Genomic DNA, 21,715 nt, shown 5'->3' on the forward strand with positions numbered 1-21,715 from the left:
TTCAGAAATGGATGAAATTTCAGCGTGATTTTGAGAATTTTCGGACAGCCTGCATACCCTGGGAAATGAAAATAAAAGAAATTGAAAGTAAGTGAGAGAGAAGAAGAATTAAGTAATCTTCATCTTGCTGGGAGACAGGCCTGGAGTTCCCCTCCACTGTTGCATACCATTTCTCCTTTCATTCTGTAGCTTTTAAACAGCAACAAATACATTGCATATCAAGGATTGCTGGAATTTGTAACATATATTTGCATACGAACCATGCATATACCAATGTAAGCAATAATTTACTATGGTTTTACCAGATCACATCAATAGTAATACATGGTTAGGTTTTAAGAGGGGAAAGTGGCACTGATTTGTGGTGTGTTAAGCAAGCATAAATATACTGATTTATATCTTATTTGAAAGGACAAAAAAGGTGAAGAATGATTCATTTGCCCTTTTATTTTGCTTCATGTCTTGTAGGTCATTTTGGCTCTTCTGTTGCCTCCTACTTCATATTTTTGCGATGGATGTATGGAATAAATATAATCCTATTTGGACTGACTTTTGGTCTTGTCATGGTGCCTGAGGTGCGGATAACTACGTTAATATGCCCAGCCTGTTTTGCTGTTTCTCTTTAGGCTTAAATGTCACACAGGAAAATGGGTTAAAGTTAAGACCAGAGCAAACAATGGGGAACTGGGCATTTTGGATAAAATTCCACTGTCAGGAAGATCAGAGCTAGATTGACATTTACAATCAGTAGGATTCAAATGATGTTAGAGATCTTTTGTTGTCCTTCAAACGTTTTTTATCTTGTTAATTCATGCAGCATATGCACTGTCCATATTTACCAGAGATGGTTCCTGTTTTCTGTCTATATTTACTAGAGATGGTTCCCTGGTGAATCACTTTCTCTGTTTGGTCCCTGCCTTATGGAGAGGAGATGCCTTAAGAAAGAGGCATCACTCATTCACCTGCACTAACCACTAGTCCTTTACCTTTTCCTCCTCCTCCACTTGCCTGCTGTAATTTCACAAAAACAATTTAAACATTAAAATGAATATTAAAATTAGCAGTGGGAAAACAAGAAATAGCCTTGAAAGTGAGCTTCCCCAATGTTTTTTTCATGCTGATTTCTTTCTTTGTTTTGGTTGTGTTTACAATTACAACTCTGACTGACCTACGTGCGAAAACAGGCATTGATGGGGAAACCATATGGAACTTTACCTAGAAAAACTGTGCCCAGAGCAGAGGAAGCGACGGCAATGAACTTTGCCACTCTGTGGGATTTCAGTGTAAGTTGCACTTTGCAAAAGCCATTCCTTAGGCTTTGTGTTTTGATGGTGTGAAAGTTGTTTTCTGTCAGCAGTTCATTGGGCAAGACTACCAATTTGGGATATGTAATTGAGGTAGGTAAAATTGAAAAAATATAAATTCAAATTGTTTTTGGGAAATGGGATCAAATGTCGCACCCCAAATCCAGTGGGACTTTCTGATGTCATGAAATAAGCTCTTACATTCACTTGTCACTGGGATTTCTGACATGTACAGTAAGTTAAAAGTGAGCAAGATGAAGAGTAGCTCAACATGTAGCTGAAAAATGGTCATTTTGCTTTACATTTATTAAGTTTACATGCCATATATAATAGATCCCCAAAGGCCACCATGTTGAGCCATCACTGGCCAATTTCATGAGGTATAAAAGTACTAAGGTGGATTTGCTACACTGGTGTTGCCCTGAGGGATTCATTTGGCCTTTTGTGCTTAGATGAAATAACAAACCTGCAAACCGGCAACGGCAAGATAGTGTTAAAGAAAGATAGATGAAGGTATTGAAGAAATGAGCTCCTAGTCATGTGTTTCACTGCCTTTTCTACCCTTTAGGATGAAGGATATTGTTTGCAGCAGAGCTACTGTTGGATTTACAGTGAGAGACTTGATAGCGCATGTTATATTACCGTGGGAACCTCTTGCAGTAGTTTAAGTGCTGTGGGGGAGCCGTTTCCTATGGGAGACAGGCAGTTGCAATTCCAGTAAATACTTGCTGCAATCTGCCTTAACTGAAGGGTGGGAAGAACTACCCAGTCGGTTCCTTGGTGTTTGCCCTTGTTGGCAGATGAAGAGAATGCAGCCCCTTTGGTTTTGTTCACAGAAGCACCATGTAAAACCACACAATGTGAAGGATCTAGGCTTAGTCATGCTTAGGCAATACCCAGTGAGAGCAACCTGTAGACATTTTCTTCACTGAACGAATTCAGGAGGAAAGAAACACAAGCAGAAAAAAGGGAGGGACAAGAACAGAACAGAACATGGAGGGAAATTCTCTCATCTGTTCTTCATGATTACAGATATTGAACTTAGCTGTAATGCCCAGGAAACATCCAAAGTCTTGACAGCCAATTTTCTCCCATATAGTGTTTTCCTTCAGTGGAGGGAATCATATACCTGAAAAATGTTGTGTCAAAATGAAAAATCCATATTGCAGGAGAGATCTGGGAGCAGGAGCTGGCAGGAATGTAATAATCTGTTTACAGATCTGCCATGTAAAATTCACATTCTGACGTAATCTCGGTCACATCTGTTCCTCTATGGAGTAAAAATGTTTCATCAAAATTGGCACCTAATTGCACATTAAGCAGATATTAATTTAAGACACACACCAGCAAGAACACCATATGGGCAGAGAACCATGGTTTAAGATAAATCTGTGATGGGAAGATCTATGCATATACATTATTTTATTTATCTCTCCCCCCCCCCCCGGCAATAGTGGCTCCTGCATACTGTATTTCATGCTGCTTCTTAAAATCAGTGGGAGTTTAAAACACCCTTTGTGATGAGGGCAGGATTGGGGGTGGGGGATGGATAGAGGGCAATTTGAAAAAAATAATTCAAAAACATCACAGTGAACATGCTAGTGCAACTCACTGTGCACACACAAGCTCAGGTGAATTATAGCCATTGCTTCTGAAATATTTGCATTTATTTAACACAATTTACACACCACTTTCTCAGCATAAGAAAGTGGACCTCTAAGTGGACCTTTTAAAATATTTACCAGATAAACCTGTAGTCCACATGAAACTGGGCAACCATTCTCCGAGAAACCAGTACCAGCAGCTTCTGGTTGGCTTCATGGGACAAAGCAGAGTGATGGGACTTTGCCCTGGGAACTGCTTCCCCTTCAATCCATTGGGTCTCAGGGGAGTCAGAGCTTTGTTGGGAGCTTTCCAGAAGACCTGTATCCAAGTTTGTTTAAATATTGTTTAAAACATATACCAGTTTTCACCATGTAGCTGTCAAAGTGGCTTACAACAATAAAATATATGGCATGCAACAGTTAAAACATAAAATTCACTTCCAGAATTTAAACCTCAAGAATTTCAAATTGAAAGGATGTAAAACATCTAAGACATTCAGAGTGCAAAGTGCTTCGTCTGAAACAGTAGGGACAGTGCCTGTCTCACTTGTGTACTAAATTCCATGGAGATGAAGATGGAGGGATGGAGAGAGGCAGTTGCCTGCCCCCTGCTTGTGTCTTTGAGTCTTGTGTCGATCTACCCTGCACCTCCCAGTAGCCCCCCTCGTCAGCGGCGTAGTGTGGGTTGTCAGCACCCGGGGCAAGGCAAGTAATTTGTGCCCCTAACCTGCCGTCGCTGCCGGCTTCTTCTTGCTGCTGGCTGGGCTGATCGGGTGTGGTTCTCTCCCGCGCTCAGTGCTGCGCTGGGCGGCCGCTGCACTGTCCCTCCCCCAGATAGTCCCTCCCTCGCTCTCTCTCCACTCCGCACCGCAACACACGCCTGGCACCCTCCCCCTCCACAGTGGGCGGCGAACCGGCAGCTCGGATCAGATTCGCACAGCCAGCACTGCAGTGAGAGAGAGTGAGTGAGCCAAGTAGGGGCAGAGAGCTGCGAGTGCGAGCGCACCCCCCCAAATGTTGCGCCCGGTGCGGCTGGCCCCCCCTGCACCCCCCACGCTACGCCACTGCCCCTCGTGGGTTCTTCCCCCACATGGGGGCATTGTGAACTATTATGAAGTTCTGTTTAAGAATGGCACCATTTCCATTACTGATGCAAGTAAAAGGACAAAGTTGAACTATCTTACATAGACCATTCCCAAGAGCAAGATTACAATAGGAAAATCTTCTTAAACATGTGGACCTGCAATTGAGATTAAGCCCCCAGCCCACCAACAACTGAATGTGAAAACAATTATGGAAATTACATTTGAGATAAATTACATTTATTTTTACTAAAGACTTAAAAAAAACAAAAAACCTACCAAAATAAGTTTCAAAATAACAAAAACTAGAACTTAAATACTATAATTTAATTGAACTGTGATTTGATGTATTACTACTTCCTTTGGGTTTTAATATGACTTTATACTCTTCTGTTTTAATGCTAACTTTCTATTGTTGATATTTGATTTTCATATGTTGATATTTGATGCTGTGAACATTGCTTTGACATTATTCCAAAATGAAAGGTGCTCCTTAAAGGCAGAGAATTTTTAAAAGGAAAAGTAATAATTCAGAACAAAGATAATCTCTTCCTTACACTGCCTACAAAATAAATACTATGATAAAAGTGAACATTCTGAGTGTCCGCCTTTAAATCCCTGCCCTCTTGCCTTATGATTTCTTATCCAAGTGTATTAGATGTCAGAACAGCCACTTCTCTGACAGGAAGTGAAAACACAGAGGGAGAACAGAGAAGGGAGGGAGAAGAAGCAGAGACCGGCGGAACTTGATGGGAATGCAGTGTGGAAGCTGCAATAAGGACACAACGGAAGAAGGAGAATTAAGGGGGGGGCGTTGAATCACCCAAAACTCGTAGATTAACTAGGCTAGCCGAAAAACGTGGGAAGGGGAGAAAGAAAGTGGGGGCTTCCTTTTTGGGGACGGAAGAGGAGGGGCCCAGTTTCAGCAACTGGATCATTGAGTGAGGACTGAAGGAATTTAGCTCTGCCAGAGCGTTTGTAATTGACCAAAAAATCTGAAATAATTAACTGCTGGAGTCGGGGGACGGGGACGGGCGGGGACACCAACCTGACATGAGATAGCCTGATGAGAAGGCCTTTTGTGTCAGAAGTGATGATGCACCAGGGAAAACAAAGGAAAGACAGGTGGAGGGGTAAAAGATCCACTGTTTTAGTCTCAGTAGCCCAGGGCCATATTAAATATGTCTTCGTCTATAATGTGCAGTTGTGCTTGTTGGCTCGCTTAGAAAATGTGCTTCATGGGTCATTCCAAGTTATTTCAATGAGGTCATGTCACCCTACGTCTCGGATGTTGATGAAATTTGGTGTACATCCATCCCTTATGGTTGAAATAAACCCCCTTAATTCCCCCCTCTATTTTTTCCTGAAATACTCATCATTTTATTGAGCTCTGTGTAAAATTTCAAAGGGATCTGATTATTGGTTATGGAGAGAAAAAATAAAATGTACACAAGGGTATCTTATGCTGAGGGTCTCAAGAGGGACAGACAATGCAGATTTAACAAAACTTCAAAGCGCTATAAAAGTAAAACCATTTGTGATAGAGGAAAAAAATTTAAAGGATTTATTTCAACTGTAAGGGAACGGTGTACACCAAATTTCATCAAAATCTGATATGGTGGGTGACATTTGATGTGGAATGACCCTTACATCAAGTGCCAGAGCTAATAATTGAGAGTAATCACAGGTGGGTGGGTTGTGTTAGACTGCTTTTTTATGTATATCAGTGTTTCTAGCTTTTATTTTGTTTTAGAGTTATATTAGTTTTATTTTTTCATAGAATCATAGAATCATAGAGTTGGAAGAGACCACAAGGGCCATTGAGTCCAACCCCCTGCCAAGCAGGAAACACCATCAGAGCACTCCTGACATATGGTTGTCAAGCCTCTGTTTAAAGACCTCCAAAGAAGGAGACTCCACCACACTCCTTGGCAGCAAATTCCACTGTCGAACAGCTCTTACTGTCAGGAAGTTCTTCCTAATGTTTTTTCTGCTACATTGTACATCTCCTTGAATCTCCATTTGTAAAACAAGTGAATAATCAGTCTAATATCAATGACAGAGAGAGAAATTCAATTTTATCAGCATTTTAATGTGAAATTATCTAATTTGCCATTCTCAAATCAATATGTGAACTGGAACACAGCTAACTTCACACATCTCCAAATATATGAATACAAGAAAGCATATACTAGGCAAAAGTGTATCTAAAAATTCACATATTAGTGAAAATAACACAGAGAATGCATAATCTTAGAGGAAATTGTTTGCAGAATCCTTTATAATTGTCAAAATTACATACCAAGGTGTGTTTATTAGAATAAATTTGCACTAAAATGTGGACAAATGTTTATAAAGATTTTTTTTTAATTGTAAACCAGTTGAGATATGTGGGGAACTGAATTTCAAATGGGAAAAATGAGAAATTGGGAGAAGTGAAATTGATGGAAGATTCATCCATCCCTTGTCACAACAGGCATAAATGTAACCCTTTCTTCCCTTATTACAGTCCTGCTGAAAATCTCTTCTCTGAAGCTGCTGTTTGCATTGGGAGTCAATAGAGATTTCCCTCCTTGGTGTCAATGGAAATCCCTTCAGAGGAGGGATTTTCCTTAGGATCACAGCTGGGAAGGAAAAGGTGAAACCCCCCTCCATGTCTTCTGTGATGCCCAGAATTATCAGTACTGCTAGTTGCATTTTTTAAAACCCGTAAGTTGAATGTAAGGGGTCACATTTGGTTCCCTGCTCAGTCAGAAGAGAATAGAGGGGAAAGATTGAGACAGATAAGCAGAACTTTGTGTGCCTTTTGAGTCCAGGGTAATAATGATTTAGGACAGTGGTACAAGAGAAATAACAAAGGATACTGGGCAACCATGTCTTTCACACACCACCAATGTTCTGCAAATAATTGAACCACGCAAGAGCCCCATAATTCCCCAGTGGAGACAATGTCAGCTCTAAGGAAACTGAGGAAATGGATTGATAGTCATACCACACATCTAGTCATATTTACTTGTCATGTGTTAATATTTCATTTTCACCACAGCCAAGATTGCAAATGAGGCTTAGCAGGCAGAGTCTGTGACTTGTCTCGGGCAGCCCAGCCATCACAATACATCAAATGCATGGCTTGCGATTAAATGAAACAGAAGGATGTTAGCCTATTGACATTTTAATCTACTAATGGTTTACTTTTAAGAAATAACCAGCAGCAAAACAGCAGAAGGGAAGGGAAATATATGCATGAGGGCTAAGCCTCTCCGCATTACCACAGTCAATTAAAACCCTTTCCAATTGATCCGCAGGCCCTTGGCAGATTACAAGGGCACACGCTGAACTCTTGGTGTCTGATGTGAATTCATTATGGCCATTTGCAAGCTTTACGGCTATCTGGCCCACCTCAAGAAGCGGTTTCCAGCAGAGACAGATGTTTGTTGTAACTAAAAGACTCAAAGAAACCCTTGTCCAGTTGTATCACTACTTCTTGTTAGCTATCACCAAACATTTGCACCCCATTACTTAATTTTGGAAAGCACTGGGGAGACACCTTTAATAAAAAAATATGTTTTTAAAAAAAAAATATTTGGAAAGCAATAGTAATTTCATTTAGCAAATCAGAATATTTCCTAGTGGTATATCATTTATTAGATTTAGGTATTGCTTTTCCAACACAACACAAAGCCCTGGTTTTGATTTATAAAGCCCTGCATGGCCTTTCACAGGCTGCATCCCCACTTAAGTTCCATCACAATATTTCAGATGACTCCCATCTCAAAGAGGGTTGATCTGTTATATCCCTTACATGAATAAAATCTAGTGACTGATTGATATAATGAACTCCCTGGCATATGTTGGTTTCTAATACAGAGGTTAATCTCCACTTAGGAAATACTGCATCTGCTGCCTGTCACATATGAAATGTTGTGTGTATTTCTTACACAAGCACCTGGATGGATGATGAGAAAAACATTTGTGCTGTGTTCAGTTTGCTTTACAACCTACTCCATCTTAAGGACGTAAGGAGAGCCTATTGGATCAGGCCAGTGGCTTATCTAGTCCAGCCTCCTGTTCTCACAGAGGCCAACAAGATGCTTGTGGGAAACCCACAAGCAGGATCTGCGCACCTGAGCACTCAGCCCTCCTGCATTTCCCAGCAAGTGGTATTCAGATGCATGATGGCCTCCGACCATAGAGGCAGAGCTGAGCCAGCACGAAGAATAACTTTTTAATCTTCTGACATTCAGCTTCATTTGGTGTCCACGAGTTCTAATGAGAGGGAGAAAAGCCTTTCTTGGTCCACTTTCTCCATGCCGGGCATAATCTTTGAGACTTCATCCATGTCACCTCTTACCTTTTCCCTAAACTGCTCATAGGGCAGTTGCTTCGTCCCCTTGATTATTCTGCTTGCCCTTTTCTGAACTCTGTTATATCTTTTTTGAGGTGAGACCATTTCTTGTGTGTTTTGAATCCCCCCCCCCAAAAAAATTCTATTTTGATGGCAACCTCAGGAGTTGGCTAGAAGTTGTGTTTGGGGATTTGGGCAGAAGGTGGCTGCCATCTACTCACTAGCTCTACACGCCACCCTTTCCCCTTGTATCTTTCCTCCCTCCTCTTCTGTGTCAGCTTCTTGGACGCCAACTCAATGCATGAGTCAAATTAGTTCAGTTTAAAAGTATCCCTGTGCTTAAGTTGCATTTGCATTTGCTTGATGTTAGAGGAAGATATCTAAATTGTTCTTTGTCGTTGACATTTCAGGGTCTTGCACAGTATTCTGTCCTCTTCTATGGCTATTACAATAACCAGAGAACAATCGGGTGGTTGAAGTTCCGGCTGCCTCTCTCCTACTTTTTGGTGGGAGTTGGGTCCATTGGTTACAGTTTCATGGTTGTCATCCGCACGTAAGTTTCTTCTGATGTTGATGAAATAAAGGATGGGATATATATTCACAGACTGAGCCGCATTTCTATTTAGTATCTATTGCAGTCATACCCTGCTTGTCTTCCTAGATGCTCAAGGCAGCATGCATGATTGTCCTTACCTTGTTTCACAAAACCTTGTGAGGTACCGTAGGTTAGCTTGGGAAATGGTGACTAGTTCAAGGTTGCCCAGTAATCTGCATAGCTGAGTGGAGATTTGAGCAGAGACTCTCCAACCTAGTCCCATACACTAACCACTGCACCGCTCAGATTCTGTCCTTCTTGTCTCATCCTCGATGCTCTTGGCATTTAGCACTTACTGAAAAACTAAATGCATAAAATCAATTCCAGATGAGGTTCCCTTTCCATCCTGCCCCCCTCTTAGTACAGATCCCACCAAATCTCTAAAAATTAACATTAAAATTAAACCATTTCCCATTGTCAGCTTAAGTCCAGTTGCTGTATGGCAATATAAAATGGAAGGTTGGGGTGTGGGGAGGGAAAGGATGTTTCTCTTGAATTTGATTGTATTGAATCCCAGGTGCAGCACCTTCAACAGCAGGATTAATGAATGTAGGGTTTGGGGTGCGGGGAGAAGGTGAGCAGGAAATCCTGAACTACTTTACTGTTATTTAACATTTTTCAGCAAATGTTTATTTTATTACTCACTTTGGAACAAATTACAGTCCGGCAGAGGTGTCCCAAACTAAAACAGCATCACATTTTCTGTACAGCTAAGATATGTGAAACAAATGTGTAACAAAGGGAGTTTCTTTTTTTGTAAAGTGTTCCATCTAGCATAGTGCTAAGTAACACTCAAAAATTACAATCATTCTTCCTTGTCTGGCCTTGCGGGCTTGAGATGGTGGGGAGAAGAGAACAGGAACGTATGGTTAGGAATCCAAATATGGAATAAATTGTAAATAGTTGTTCACAAGTTGCAGGGGTTTTTGTGGCCATTGCTACTAACTGTGAAACTTGAAAGCCTCATCTTTGCTGGTGCTTTCTCTTTGAGAATCCCACACAGAGCTTGGCTCCACCATTGCCTTCCAGTTTCAGGGCCAGCCCAACCTTTGGTGATGCTGAGAGACAGGGAGGGAACTTTGCTGTGCGCCATGCAGACTGCCCTGCATTCCCTAAATTAGCCTGCTGCTCTCAGACCCTTTGATAGGATACCATTCCTTTACCAGTGTTAAGCTAAGACTCGAATGCCTGTCTGGTTAGCTTTTGTATATGGAATAGGGCTGGGTGCCATCTTGCCCTTTGCCTCAGGAAGCAAAATACCTTGGGCTGGCTGGCCCTCTCTTTTCTTTGCACCAGCCTCCTGCTGCATGCAGTGCCCCAGTCTAGGACACCTTCCCTGAATGTTTAAATATATCAGCCGTAATGAAGATGCTGCAGGTGCAGGTTTCTATGTTCACTTCAGGCATGATAAGAAGAAGGGTTATAGCAAAGGAGCCCATCTTTTGCATGCTAAGGGTCCCAGGTTCAGACCCTGGCACCCCCTGGCAGGGCGAGGGAAAGGTCAGTCAGTTAGCTGACTGGTAATTTATTAAAGGATGTCACACCCTCCCCACTGTTTAATGCTCAAATCAAGGTGGGCACAACCCTTCCATACACACTGACTCAGGGAGTGGGATCGCACTGGCTGGCCGCACACCCTGTCAGTCCTATATTATGTTTCTGTGAAAATGGGCTCTACATGCGTAGGGCTCCCCAATGAGAAGAGCACTTGTGATTGGCCCAGGATTCCCCTTCATGTGAGGGAGCCCCAAATGCATGCACCCCCATTGACACGCATAGGGTCCATCCTCACTGAGGCTGAGCAGTGCAGCAGAACCAGTTGTGCTGCCCTAAATCTGCCTCTGGCAGATTCCTCTTTGTTCTGTGGTCTGCATGGCCAGGATACAGCCCACTGTGCAAATGTGAGAATCAGACCAGTTATTCCACTCTCCTTTGTCTCTAGCCCAACTCCCACTAGTCTGCAGCTTGCGGAAACTTCCCCACAAGAGAATGCTGCCTTTGGACTGAAAAATGTTGCTCACCCCCATTCTGAACCCTTGAAAAAAGCCATTTATTTTAGTCTCTTCACTCCCAGAGTATGCTTGATTAAGGTACAAAAGATTTCACTTCAGAAGTTACCATTTTGTTTTAACCCAGTTAAGAGGGAGCCATTAAAAATATTTCTTTGATACTGTATTTGTGAAAAATCTTCCTACTGAATCCTCTCAGGGAATTATAGCTGAGTAGTTGCCAGCCACCCAATGGGGTTCTCCCCACCACCAAAAAATCTTTGCAGCACAATCCCTGGAGGCAAAACAAAAGGAACACCCTGGGGTGAACATGCACTGTATGTGTTAAATTTCCATCTGGCCACGAGATAATCTTGATCTATATTTAAGTAACCTTAAGAGCAAATCCTCTTATATTCTTTGGCTTGTTGATGATTTCACAGAAAACAATATGATAAGTGCAAAATCCAACTGTAACTGTGAGCTTTTTGTTTGCTTGGCTCTTTTTTGTGGTAGTACCTAAAAAGGCATAACTGGGGAGAGAAAAGGGAGAATGAAATTGGTATGACATTTACAGAAATTATCAAAGTACAAATCAGCCATCAATATTCCCATCAGTCCATTTTTTAGCTCTTTGACTGAGTTACCTGCTGGTCTTAAGGGCCCCTCAGTCATCCTTTTTATTGTGCATTCTTGATTATTTGTGTTCATGATGCTCTGTGGGCAGTCATATGCTTTCAGTTCCATCCGTGGGTGGCCATACAGCTTCATTCTGAGTCAGCACATATCCTGTAACTTCCTGCTAAAATTAACTTTTCATAAATGCTCTCGGGTTTGTTTGGTTTTCTGTCCCACTTTTGTTGTGCTATTGCCCCTCTGGACAGCAGGAGTGTGCTATAGCAACTGGCAACTGATAAGGCAAAATAAACCCACAATGAATGTGCTATTAATGGTGTGAAGAACGTGTTGTAGAATACACCCACAAAAATACACCAATCTGGAGGACCCTAACTGTGGCAATGCATAAAGTCACATTTTGGAGCACCATTTTCTCCTCCACAATTTTAGTGAATCTCAATGATGTCTGAGCAGGAACGCCGCTTGGTGTCGCAAACAAACACAGAGAAGGGCCACAGGCCATGCTGTTGAGTCCAGTGAATCCCAGAGGGACCATAGCTCAGTGGAAGAGCCTCCGCTTTGCATGCAAAAAGTCCCACAGCCCTTGCAACTCCAGTGAAGTGGATCAGGTAGCAGCTGATGAGAAAGACCTTTGCCAGAGGTGCTCACTCTGAGGTAAAGCAGATTCCTAAGTTCCTTAATAAAGAAGTAGGTCCCACTTTATTCAGTGTGGATCACTCTCCAGAAAATGAGCACTGGATTGCAACTAATTGTTTAACCTGCATTGGATTGGATTGCAACTAATTGTTTAACCTGCAGATTATGCAATTAAAGCTTCTTTTTTTAATGGTGTGACGTATGTTCGTTAAATTGTAAGTTATACTTCCTCAGTTTCTTAAAGGAGCACATGTATATTGAAATTCTGGCAATATGCAAATTTAATTAAACTTGATTGACTGAGTAAACAACTAGTCAGAAGCAGATGACCAATAATCAACTAAAATGTTTTAATCAGTTGACAGCCCTTAGAAAATAAAGCGAGATTTATCCCACCCCACCCTCCTGAGATTTTCTGAGGACTGTTTCACACATTGGTTTGCATCCAGAGCTGAGATCCGCAGAGTTCTGGGGCACCAGAGGAAGGAGGTAGGAGGTGCTGCTCTCATGGAGTCCTCCTTTCCCTGCATCCCTCTGAAACGCTGCTCTGGTGGGGCTCAGCATCTTCCTGAACAGGGGGGGAGGTAGCACTGGCACTGGGAGTGAGGGGTTTCTTCCACTGGAGTGACTTTGCTGAATCTCAGATCCATCTGTGATGGGGGAGGAGCAACTCTAGGCCCAACCCATTACATTTTTAGCATGTTAAAAAATACTCCCTCCCCCCTTTCAGAATGGCAAAGAATGCCCATGACGATGGTGGTGGAGATGATAACAGTTTTAACTTCAGCTGGAAAATGTTCACGAGCTGGGATTACTTGATTGGCAATCCTGAAACAGCAGATAACAAATTTGCATCAATAACAACTAGCTTTAAGGTAATGTATAAAGTCTGATCTCAGGTATGAATGTCACCGAGGTTCACATAGTCTTTGCAGACAGAAAGTACCACTTTCAATCCCTGTCATCTCCAGACAGGGCTCCAGAAATGTCTCCTGCTGTCAGTCAGTGTAGACAATACTGTGGTAGATTGCTGCATCTCTGACCCAGGGAGGGAGGCTGGCTTCCTGAAAAAAGGAGGGAAAAGAGACTGAAAGGCCTTGGAAGAGATCTATGAGGCCTGGTGAATGAGAAGATCCTTGTCAACAGCCTGTAAACAAAGATGGTTCTTGGATTCTTACTACGCAAACTGATTCTGAGGGAAGAGTCCTGGAAAAAGGAGGCCTGGCATATTCCTGCAGCTGTGGAAGCTGCCCACTGAACTGGCAAACGCAGACACCTGGGCTGCTTGGCTTTCAGCCCGTTTTGTCGTGCCACAATATAGTTGGTTGCAAGTTTCTTTGCTTACATATCCCATTAAACACCTTGCTGCTGTTAGTCACGCGTCAGGGTCAAACAATGTGTTACGCATAATGTTTAAAGTGAGCCACATCTCTTGTTTTTTAAAAATTAATTCTTTTTTAAAAAATAATATTTATTAAAGTTTTGAAAGTTAAAAATTAATTCTAGCCCTGCGAGACACCAATTGCTATGTGGATTGCAGCAATCTTGGAGGGGAGATTTATCCCTATCTTTCCTACTCCAGCCATGACTCCCTGTTCCTTGTTTCAGCCAGCCAGCCTCTGAAGGATAAAGGACACGGAGGAAAGCCGTGTCCCTTATGAATGGCATGAGTGGTCAGACTTATACTGGAAGAGACGGATCTTCAAATAGTCTGCATTCATGGACAACCTGTTGACCTCCAGGTGGTTTGAACAGTTCTGCTGGTTGGGGCTGATGAGAGTTTAGTCCAGGCACCAGGTCGGCGGTGGCTAATTTAGGCGAATGCTATTATACTTCTTGGTATCATGAATACTGATGAATGTTTTTCTTGTTTGTTTGTAACAAATACAGGAAGCAATTGTGGAGGAGCAAGAGAGCCGGAAGGAAGAGAACGTCCACTTGACCCGATTCCTGAGGGTTCTCGCTAATTTCTTTGCCTTTTGCACACTAGCTGGGAGTGGCTACCTCATCTACTTTGTTGTGAGGCGATCCCAACAATTTGCTTTGGAAGGCCTTGAAAACTATGGCTGGTGGGAGAGGAATGAAGTTCGTACCAGCATGTTTTGTTTTCTAAAACAGATGTATGTAGGAAGCCTGTGTTGTCTTTACCGAGCAGGTTGATGTAGGGCAGGGGTGAGGGATCCTGCCCCCCTTGTTGAGAGCCACATTCCCTCAGGAGTCATCTGGACTCAGGGCTGCATGCTAGTGGTGGGCCAGAACAGTGGTTAGGGAGGCTTTTCTCTCTCTTCTTATCACTCAGCGCCACCATTTTGCTGCTTGAGGTGGAGTACAAGATGAAAGCCGCTCCCACTTCCACATACAAAAAGTGACCATACTTGCAGTTGAATCTTGTGTCAACACTGGACAGCATATTCTCCTCACTGTAAAGCAGTAAACCCAACTCTGTCCTCCAATATCTTGCCATCACTTTGCGTCTCACGGCATCTGCTGCTTCAGTCGCCTCACTCTGCCTAATGCTCAGACTTGCTGTCACCGCCTTTTCTTCCTCCTCCCCTTTTCTGCTATCTCTTTTCTCTCTTCCTCTCCCCCATCTCCTACCCCCTTCTCTCTCTCTTTGTACAGAAATTGCATTGTGCTTTCTCTCTCCCTCCTTCCCATAATGGATGGCAAAAGCAGTTTATGTGATTGTGAAATATTCAGATTTATGAATAAGGCAACCAAGTACAGGTGGCACCTAAGAGAAACACATGAACATAAAGTATACATAAGAATTATACATAAAAATAAAAACTTGAGCTATGCAATAAATAAAAAACACATAAAAAAAACAGAATCTTAAATCTTGAGGGAGTTTATGATATGGCATCACATAGGGTTTGCTCTTTCCAAAAACATCCTATTCACTTAATGGGCAAATGCAAGCCCATTTGGATCCTGTCCAGTATTGGATCTACTCACTCTTTAACTGGCCTGCCATCATTACAGCAGCAGGACAACATCTGCTAGGATTAAAACTGTTGAGGCTCTTTTGTTCTTTTTACCTTGCAAATAAGAAAGAAGACGAAACGATTTCCGACTATATCACTTTTGGTCTGATAGCTTCCATTCAGTCGGATTTCCTTACAATGTAAGACTTACGTTCTCTTCCTCTTCGCTTCTCCGTTTCCCATTGTTACATGTTTTACTTTATATATTAGTCTGACATCATTCCTATAGTGTAACAGGAAACACAGTCAGCTTGTCTGAATAGAGGACAAGGGAACTGCAGATTCAGCCTTAAGGAACTACATTACGTAGTTGATGTAGCTTGAAATGCCCACACAGCTGAACAAGAAACCTGCCAAAGTCTACAAGGATACTAACAGTCCATAGCTTTCTTAAAGTGGATATGTGATAGCAAATAAAAAAGATTAAGATACATATTGCTTCTTGTATCAAAATGGTCATGAAAGCCTAGGTTGCACATCATAAAATAGCTGACACGTTTTAAAAAATATTTCCTGTTATTGTAAATCACATTCTTTTGCAATAAATCAGAAAATGAAATAAGACTTGCGGAATGAATTCTATGTTAAGACATAAAGAGCTATACCTGACTAACTCATACTCAGAATTGACTAATTGCAATCAATGGGCTTGAGCTAGTTGACTAACTGAAGTCCATTGATTTCAGTAGGCATACTCTGAGTATGACATAATCAGGTACAATCTAGTACCGTATATTGTATATAAAAAAATTAAGCTGCCATTTCATTCAAAGCTGAAGAGACCCATAATGATCTCTTCTCTATCAGACTACACAGAATGGTTTTGCAATGATGAGATGACATAGATTTTATTGGTGTTACCAAATAGTTCATGCAGTGAAGTTGAGATGGAAAATCAGGTTTAAAATATCATTAGCAATGATGTTGAAGGCAAAGTTCTCAGCACATCTAAGGGGGAGAAATCTCCATAGCATTGACCATAATTACTTAGCAGTATTATTTGTTTGCTGGTTTCCAGCAGGAGGTGTTTCAGTTCAAACAACAGAAAGACATGATGGATGCCAGTCAAATATTTAATTCTGCTTGCACACACACTGAAGCTGTGGCAAATCATTTTGCTTCATAGGATGGTGCTAGGGATTGCTTTTGAAAGCAACAGACTCTTTCTTTGTGAGAAAATGTATTCCCAGTTACAAGTCTGTGGAAATCTGTATATCATCGATCGGTTGCATTAGGAATATAAAAGGGCAATAAGATGCCCTAACAGCTGAGCCAAAATATCTACTTAGTTTTGGGATTTCTGTTACCATTACTGAAAAACAGTATGTTTTTCCATGTGGTTTAAAGTGCTGCCCTCAACATTTTGTCCTGGACACTAAAAGGCAGCTGTGGAAGAGCCCTGATGGACTTTTGAAGTGCTGCGCTGCCCCAGATGTTGCCTGCATGCACAACTTAGGGAAATTCATGTCTCTTGGAGGCCCTGTCCTGACCACAGAGGGAACCCACGGGGCTTTAATTCAGGCCTGTACTCATCTGGAACCAAGGCAGCTCCAGTTTTCTGTCTCATGCTCACTGACAAGTGGACACCAAGGGAGTGTGCGGCCCCTGGTATAGAAAGGGCTGGTCCCTCAGAAGTATCTTTGTGGGGGGCTCTCTTTAGAGGTCTCAGTTAGAGGAACCAAAAGGCTCCAGTTTGGGATGACCACCCCTGCAGATTCTGGCGGGTTTCTTTTCCTCTTAGCTGCTTCTCAGAGGGTCGTTATGACACTAGATGCAGTTCCTGCATTTTAGCAAGCTCTCCTCCAGCCAATATGAATGGTATTAGGCACCCACAGCTTGGCCTGCATCACAGGAGTGATGTTCTAGAAAATATTTTAGTGTCATAAGAATTGGAAGTGACGTCAAAGGTCATCTAGCCCAACTCCCAGTTCAGGGAAATTGACACCTACAGCTTCCTGAGAGGTGGTTCTCCAGCCTCTGACTAAGGACAGTCCATTGCCTCCTCCTGCTAAACAGCTTACACCATCAGGATGCTCTTCCCAAGGTTTAGTTGAAATCCCCATCTTCTAATTTTAGCAATGTTTATTATTATTATTATTATTAAGGGCATTGTTTGTATTAGGTGTTTTATTGTAAGCTGCCATGGTTTATTTAAAAATTAAACATAGGATGTAAATGCAAAAAAGCCCAATAAAAAATAAAATTGCAGCAAATTCAGATAATGCGGCAGGATTTTTCAATTTGTTATGAAATGTATAGCTGACATCCTGAGTTATTCGGCAACTGATCATTTTGAACTCAATAGTAAATTGCAATAAATAACAAAATAGCCCATTCATCTGATTGTTCAGCTAATTATATAAAAATGAAAATATGTTTCCATGAAAGAAAACTTTTATTCTTGCTTTTTGCAGCGAAGATGTTAGATTACCATCATGGCACAAACAATGGGTAGCCAAACCATGATTTATATTCACTAAACTGTTAATTCTTAATGAAAGTATAATTTTAATGGCAAGCAGTCAAGATTAAATATTCTTTATGGTGCTGTCATGCCAGGGAATGCTTAACACTAGAGTTTAGAATTGGCTGTAATCTCAGCCTTGTTTACTGAAAATCATAATACCACACAGAAGCTGGAGAAACACAGCTGCTTTATAGACAATAATTTTGCAGGCTTCACAATCTGGGGCTAAAGGTTACTCTTTGATGGCAGTTAATCATTCTCTCAGCTGCATTTTCTTGTTACTAGTTTGTTGCTACTAGGAACTAGAAATCTGATGAATGGAATGAATGCATTTATTAATTTATTAATCACAGCTACACAATCAGATTCTTTTATTTACTTACACTATTTTTTTAAAAAATATTTTTTATTAACCGGCCAATCAAATCAAATTAAATCACATCACATAAATTCCGAATTACAAAGCCGAATTTTAAATTTTGTTGGGGGGACCCATATTTCAAGATCCGAAGGGGGATTCTGATCATCTTCTTGCTACTGCGTTAATGTCCAAATCAATCCAAATCAGTCCAAACAGAGTTCATAATTCTATCCAGTCTTATCTTGCTGTTTCTACATCACATCTTGTTCATATATTTTCTCTTTTTTCTTTATGATCTCTTCTGATAGTCTCCTTAAGCCGATAAACACCAATAATAATCCTGTGTGAATTTTCCGTTCTTCCAATCCTCAAATCGAGATGGTTTCCATAGATAACAGCGCTCTTTCCATCATTAATTACAGAACTGTCATTCTTAAGTCCCACTGAGGAGTTTCACCCACAATATAAAAACAGCTCTATTTCTCTATTTCTCCTCTCAGACTTAAGTCCTCCGACAGAACTTCCCAATATGGCGACGGCATTTTTAACTGCGTCATTCCAAAGCTCTTATACATTCCACGCTCTTCTTAAAACATGCTTTGGTTCGAAAGTTTATCTCCACACAGCCTTAAATCCACAGCTTAAGTCCTTAAAATGACATTTCTGACTCGTGAGGGGAGGGGATTCTTGTTTAATCACATAAGGAAAGAAAGGAAAGTTTTTCCCCCTCCCCCATCAGTCATTTGCCATACCGTATCTTGGCGTATCTTCTCATGTTTTATTCTTGTCTTGTTTTATCAGAGATCTCTTCTGTTAGCAGTCTTTACTCCCCCTCCTTCCTTGAGATATGTGCATTCCTTCATCCAAATTGTTTCTTTTGAAGATTCTTGCAACTAGCGGTGCGGATCAGGGACGGCGTCCAGGAGTGCCGGAATCCCACAGGAGGGCTTTGTGCCTAGTGCCCCCATCCCCACAAATTCGGGGGTGGTATAGGGCACAGCAGGCAAGGGCAGGCCCCACCCCACCATCCTGGGGGTGGGTGGGTTAAGGAGGCTAATTACCCCCATCATAGCCTCCAAATTACCTCGTGTGGGTCAGAGAGATCTTATTGTCAGCCATCTTCCGATGCGCCCCCTAGTGGCCCCCCCCTATTTACACTATATTTATACCGCTCTGGGGCACTTACAACAAGAAGACATAAAAATATAATAACTATCAATAAATCAATAAAAAAGCAAATTATATGTGTATGTGTGGGGCAGCAGGCACATTGTATAACACAGTATTACTAAGAGCAGATCTAAAATTCCATATATCAGTGTGTGCACATCCAAAAAGCCTTGGAAAATAAGAAAAGGTCTTTAGCTGGTGCTGAAAAGAATATAAGTATGTGGACACACATACTGTCCCATTTCTTGTTCTGTGCAGACCAAGGATGCCATGATCTGTCAATTGCAATTCACTCAGTTTCTCATTCTCCTGTCTTAAATTCAATTCTATAACCTACTGCAGCATTTGCAGCTTTTTTAATCATCATGAATTTTTTTTTATCATTTACTGTGAATTTCACTGAATATATGGTTTTGACTAATGTACAGATTTTTGCAAGCAAAAATCTCTTAGTGCATTTTTGTATGTTATTTTCACTAATATATTCATTTTTATGCACATTTTGCTGTGATGTTATGCATCTTTGTAAACATTGTTTGTATGGAGAATTACATCGCAAAAAAACCCGGGAAATGATGTAAGAAGCTTTTAAAATCTACTTTAAAACAAAAACAAGGTTTGGTGATCCACTTTCTTTGTATACTAGGTGTACTAAAGTGATGCCTCTCAGGTTGCAGACTGGAACTCCCATCATGTCTGCCCATGGACTCTGCTGGCTGCAGCTGATGGGAGTTGAGAACTGCTGCAAAACATCAGGGCTGAAGGGCCCCATGGTGGCTGCCTATGTACTAAAACTGCTAGTAGGAGAGCATAGGTAAACTTTTTAAACTTGTTTCTCCCCTCCCTCTCCAGGTAAACATGGTTATGTCTCTACTGGGAATGTTCTGTCCCACTGTATTTGATGTCATCAGTGCTCTGGAAAACTATCACCCTCGAATCGCCCTCCGGTGGCAGCTGGGGCGCATTTTTGCTCTCTTCCTGGGCAACCTGTACACATTTATTATTGCTCTCATGGATGAAATCAATCTCAAGGCAAGTTGGCTAATTTTTACATGTCCTGTTTATTTGCAGCTTTCTAGAAGAAGGTTCCAGTTTGAAGTCTTGAGCTGCAGAAGGTTACAAAGATATACTTCTATATTCCAGTCCAGCTAAATTAGTCACAAATAAGTCCAATGGAAACCAAGAGAACAAGTGAGCTTCCCTTGGAATTAACCATGACTAACTTTAGCTGGCTTGGGGACATGGAGTTTGATTCAGAGTATCCCTTCCACCAGTAAAGGTAAACGGTAAAGGTAAAGAACCCCTGGACAGTTAACTCCAGTCAAAGGCAACTATGGGGTGCTGTGCTCATCTCACTTTTGGGCCGAGGAAGCTGGCATTTGTCTGCAGGCAGCTTTCCGGGTCATGTGGCCAGCATGACTAAACCGCTTCTGGTGAAGCTGAAGGGGCCAAAACCCACAGGAGGAAAGGACTGGTGGGTTTTGCTGGTTCACCTGCCCACACGGTCCTGGAGGGTCTCCCACCCTTTTCAGGGAACTGGGAGCAGGAAGGGCAAGGCTCAGTTGGTGAAAATCACCTCCCCACCTTCCTCTAAAGTATTTAGCTATTTCTGTGTGGCTGAAATGGAAAGGCTACAGGGGGGAGGTAGTAGTAGTAACAACAACAACAACAACCACCATAGTGCATAGTGTAGATCAGGGCATAGTGCATAGTGTAGATCAGGGCAGTTCAACATTTCATATCAAGTGGGCCGCAAGAGTGTGTATTTTATATATATATATATATATATATATATATATATATATATATATGTTACACTAGAGGTTTTCAACCTTTCTGAGTTCCCTTGACCAACTACATTCTTTCTGTGGCTCCTTTGTGGGGCTCAGGAGCCCAGTTAGGTCCCCCCTTGCCTGCAGAGCTGGCAGCCCTCAGCCCTTTTTGAACAGCTTCCCTCAGCCTCCTCTCCTCTTCCTTCTCCTTGGGAGCCCCAAAGAGCGGTGCCTCCCAGAGGCACCATTCGCCTGTGGAGCTTATGGCCAGGGCTGCTGCAATAAACAGCTGTGCAAGCCTTTGGGAGGCAGAGATGCAAGAGGGCTTCAGAGGAGGGAGGGAAGGAAAGAGGGACAGAGGCCCGTGTTGCCCATGGCACCCCTGACCATTCTTCAAGGCATCCTAGGGTGCCATGGCACACTGGTTGAAAACCACTGTATTACACAATTAATAATGTATGTGCTTCTGTTAACAACACACGAGACAAAAAAACCAATTTTTAAGCGTTTAAGATGTTTCTTCTTGAATGTTGCATAGGGCTGCCAAAAATGGTCTTGCGGGCCAGACCACCTTGGTGTTGATGCTTCATGCACATTATCTCACTGGTTCTTACAACACCCCTGTAAGGTTGTGGTGAATACTGTTATTTCTGTCATAAGTCAGTCTAAGCAAAAGTGGCTTGCTTAAGGCCACCTACTGGGTTCATTGGAGAAATGATCTCTAACGATTGACACTAATTAGCTACTGAACCAAAAGTTCTAAAT

The 21,715-nt window shown here is 41.9% G+C and overlaps 1 protein-coding gene across 1 annotated transcript in view; it reads left to right on the top strand.

Annotated features, from left to right (window-relative positions):
• The window catches only part of TMC1 (transmembrane channel like 1), a 52,166-nt gene that overhangs the window by 16,530 nt on the left and 13,921 nt on the right, over window positions 1–21,715 (top strand). The window contains exons 6-12 of the mRNA XM_079996050.1: window positions 6–87; window positions 469–575; window positions 1,185–1,283; window positions 8,746–8,888; window positions 12,924–13,068; window positions 14,084–14,278; window positions 20,031–20,210. Coding sequence (XP_079852176.1) covers window positions 6–87; window positions 469–575; window positions 1,185–1,283; window positions 8,746–8,888; window positions 12,924–13,068; window positions 14,084–14,278; window positions 20,031–20,210 — 951 coding nt within the window. The remainder of the gene's footprint in view (window positions 1–5; window positions 88–468; window positions 576–1,184; window positions 1,284–8,745; window positions 8,889–12,923; window positions 13,069–14,083; window positions 14,279–20,030; window positions 20,211–21,715) is intronic.

Source organism: Podarcis cretensis (assembly GCF_951804945.1).
Source record: "Podarcis cretensis genome assembly, chromosome: 11".
NCBI lineage: Eukaryota > Metazoa > Chordata > Lepidosauria > Squamata > Lacertidae > Podarcis > Podarcis cretensis.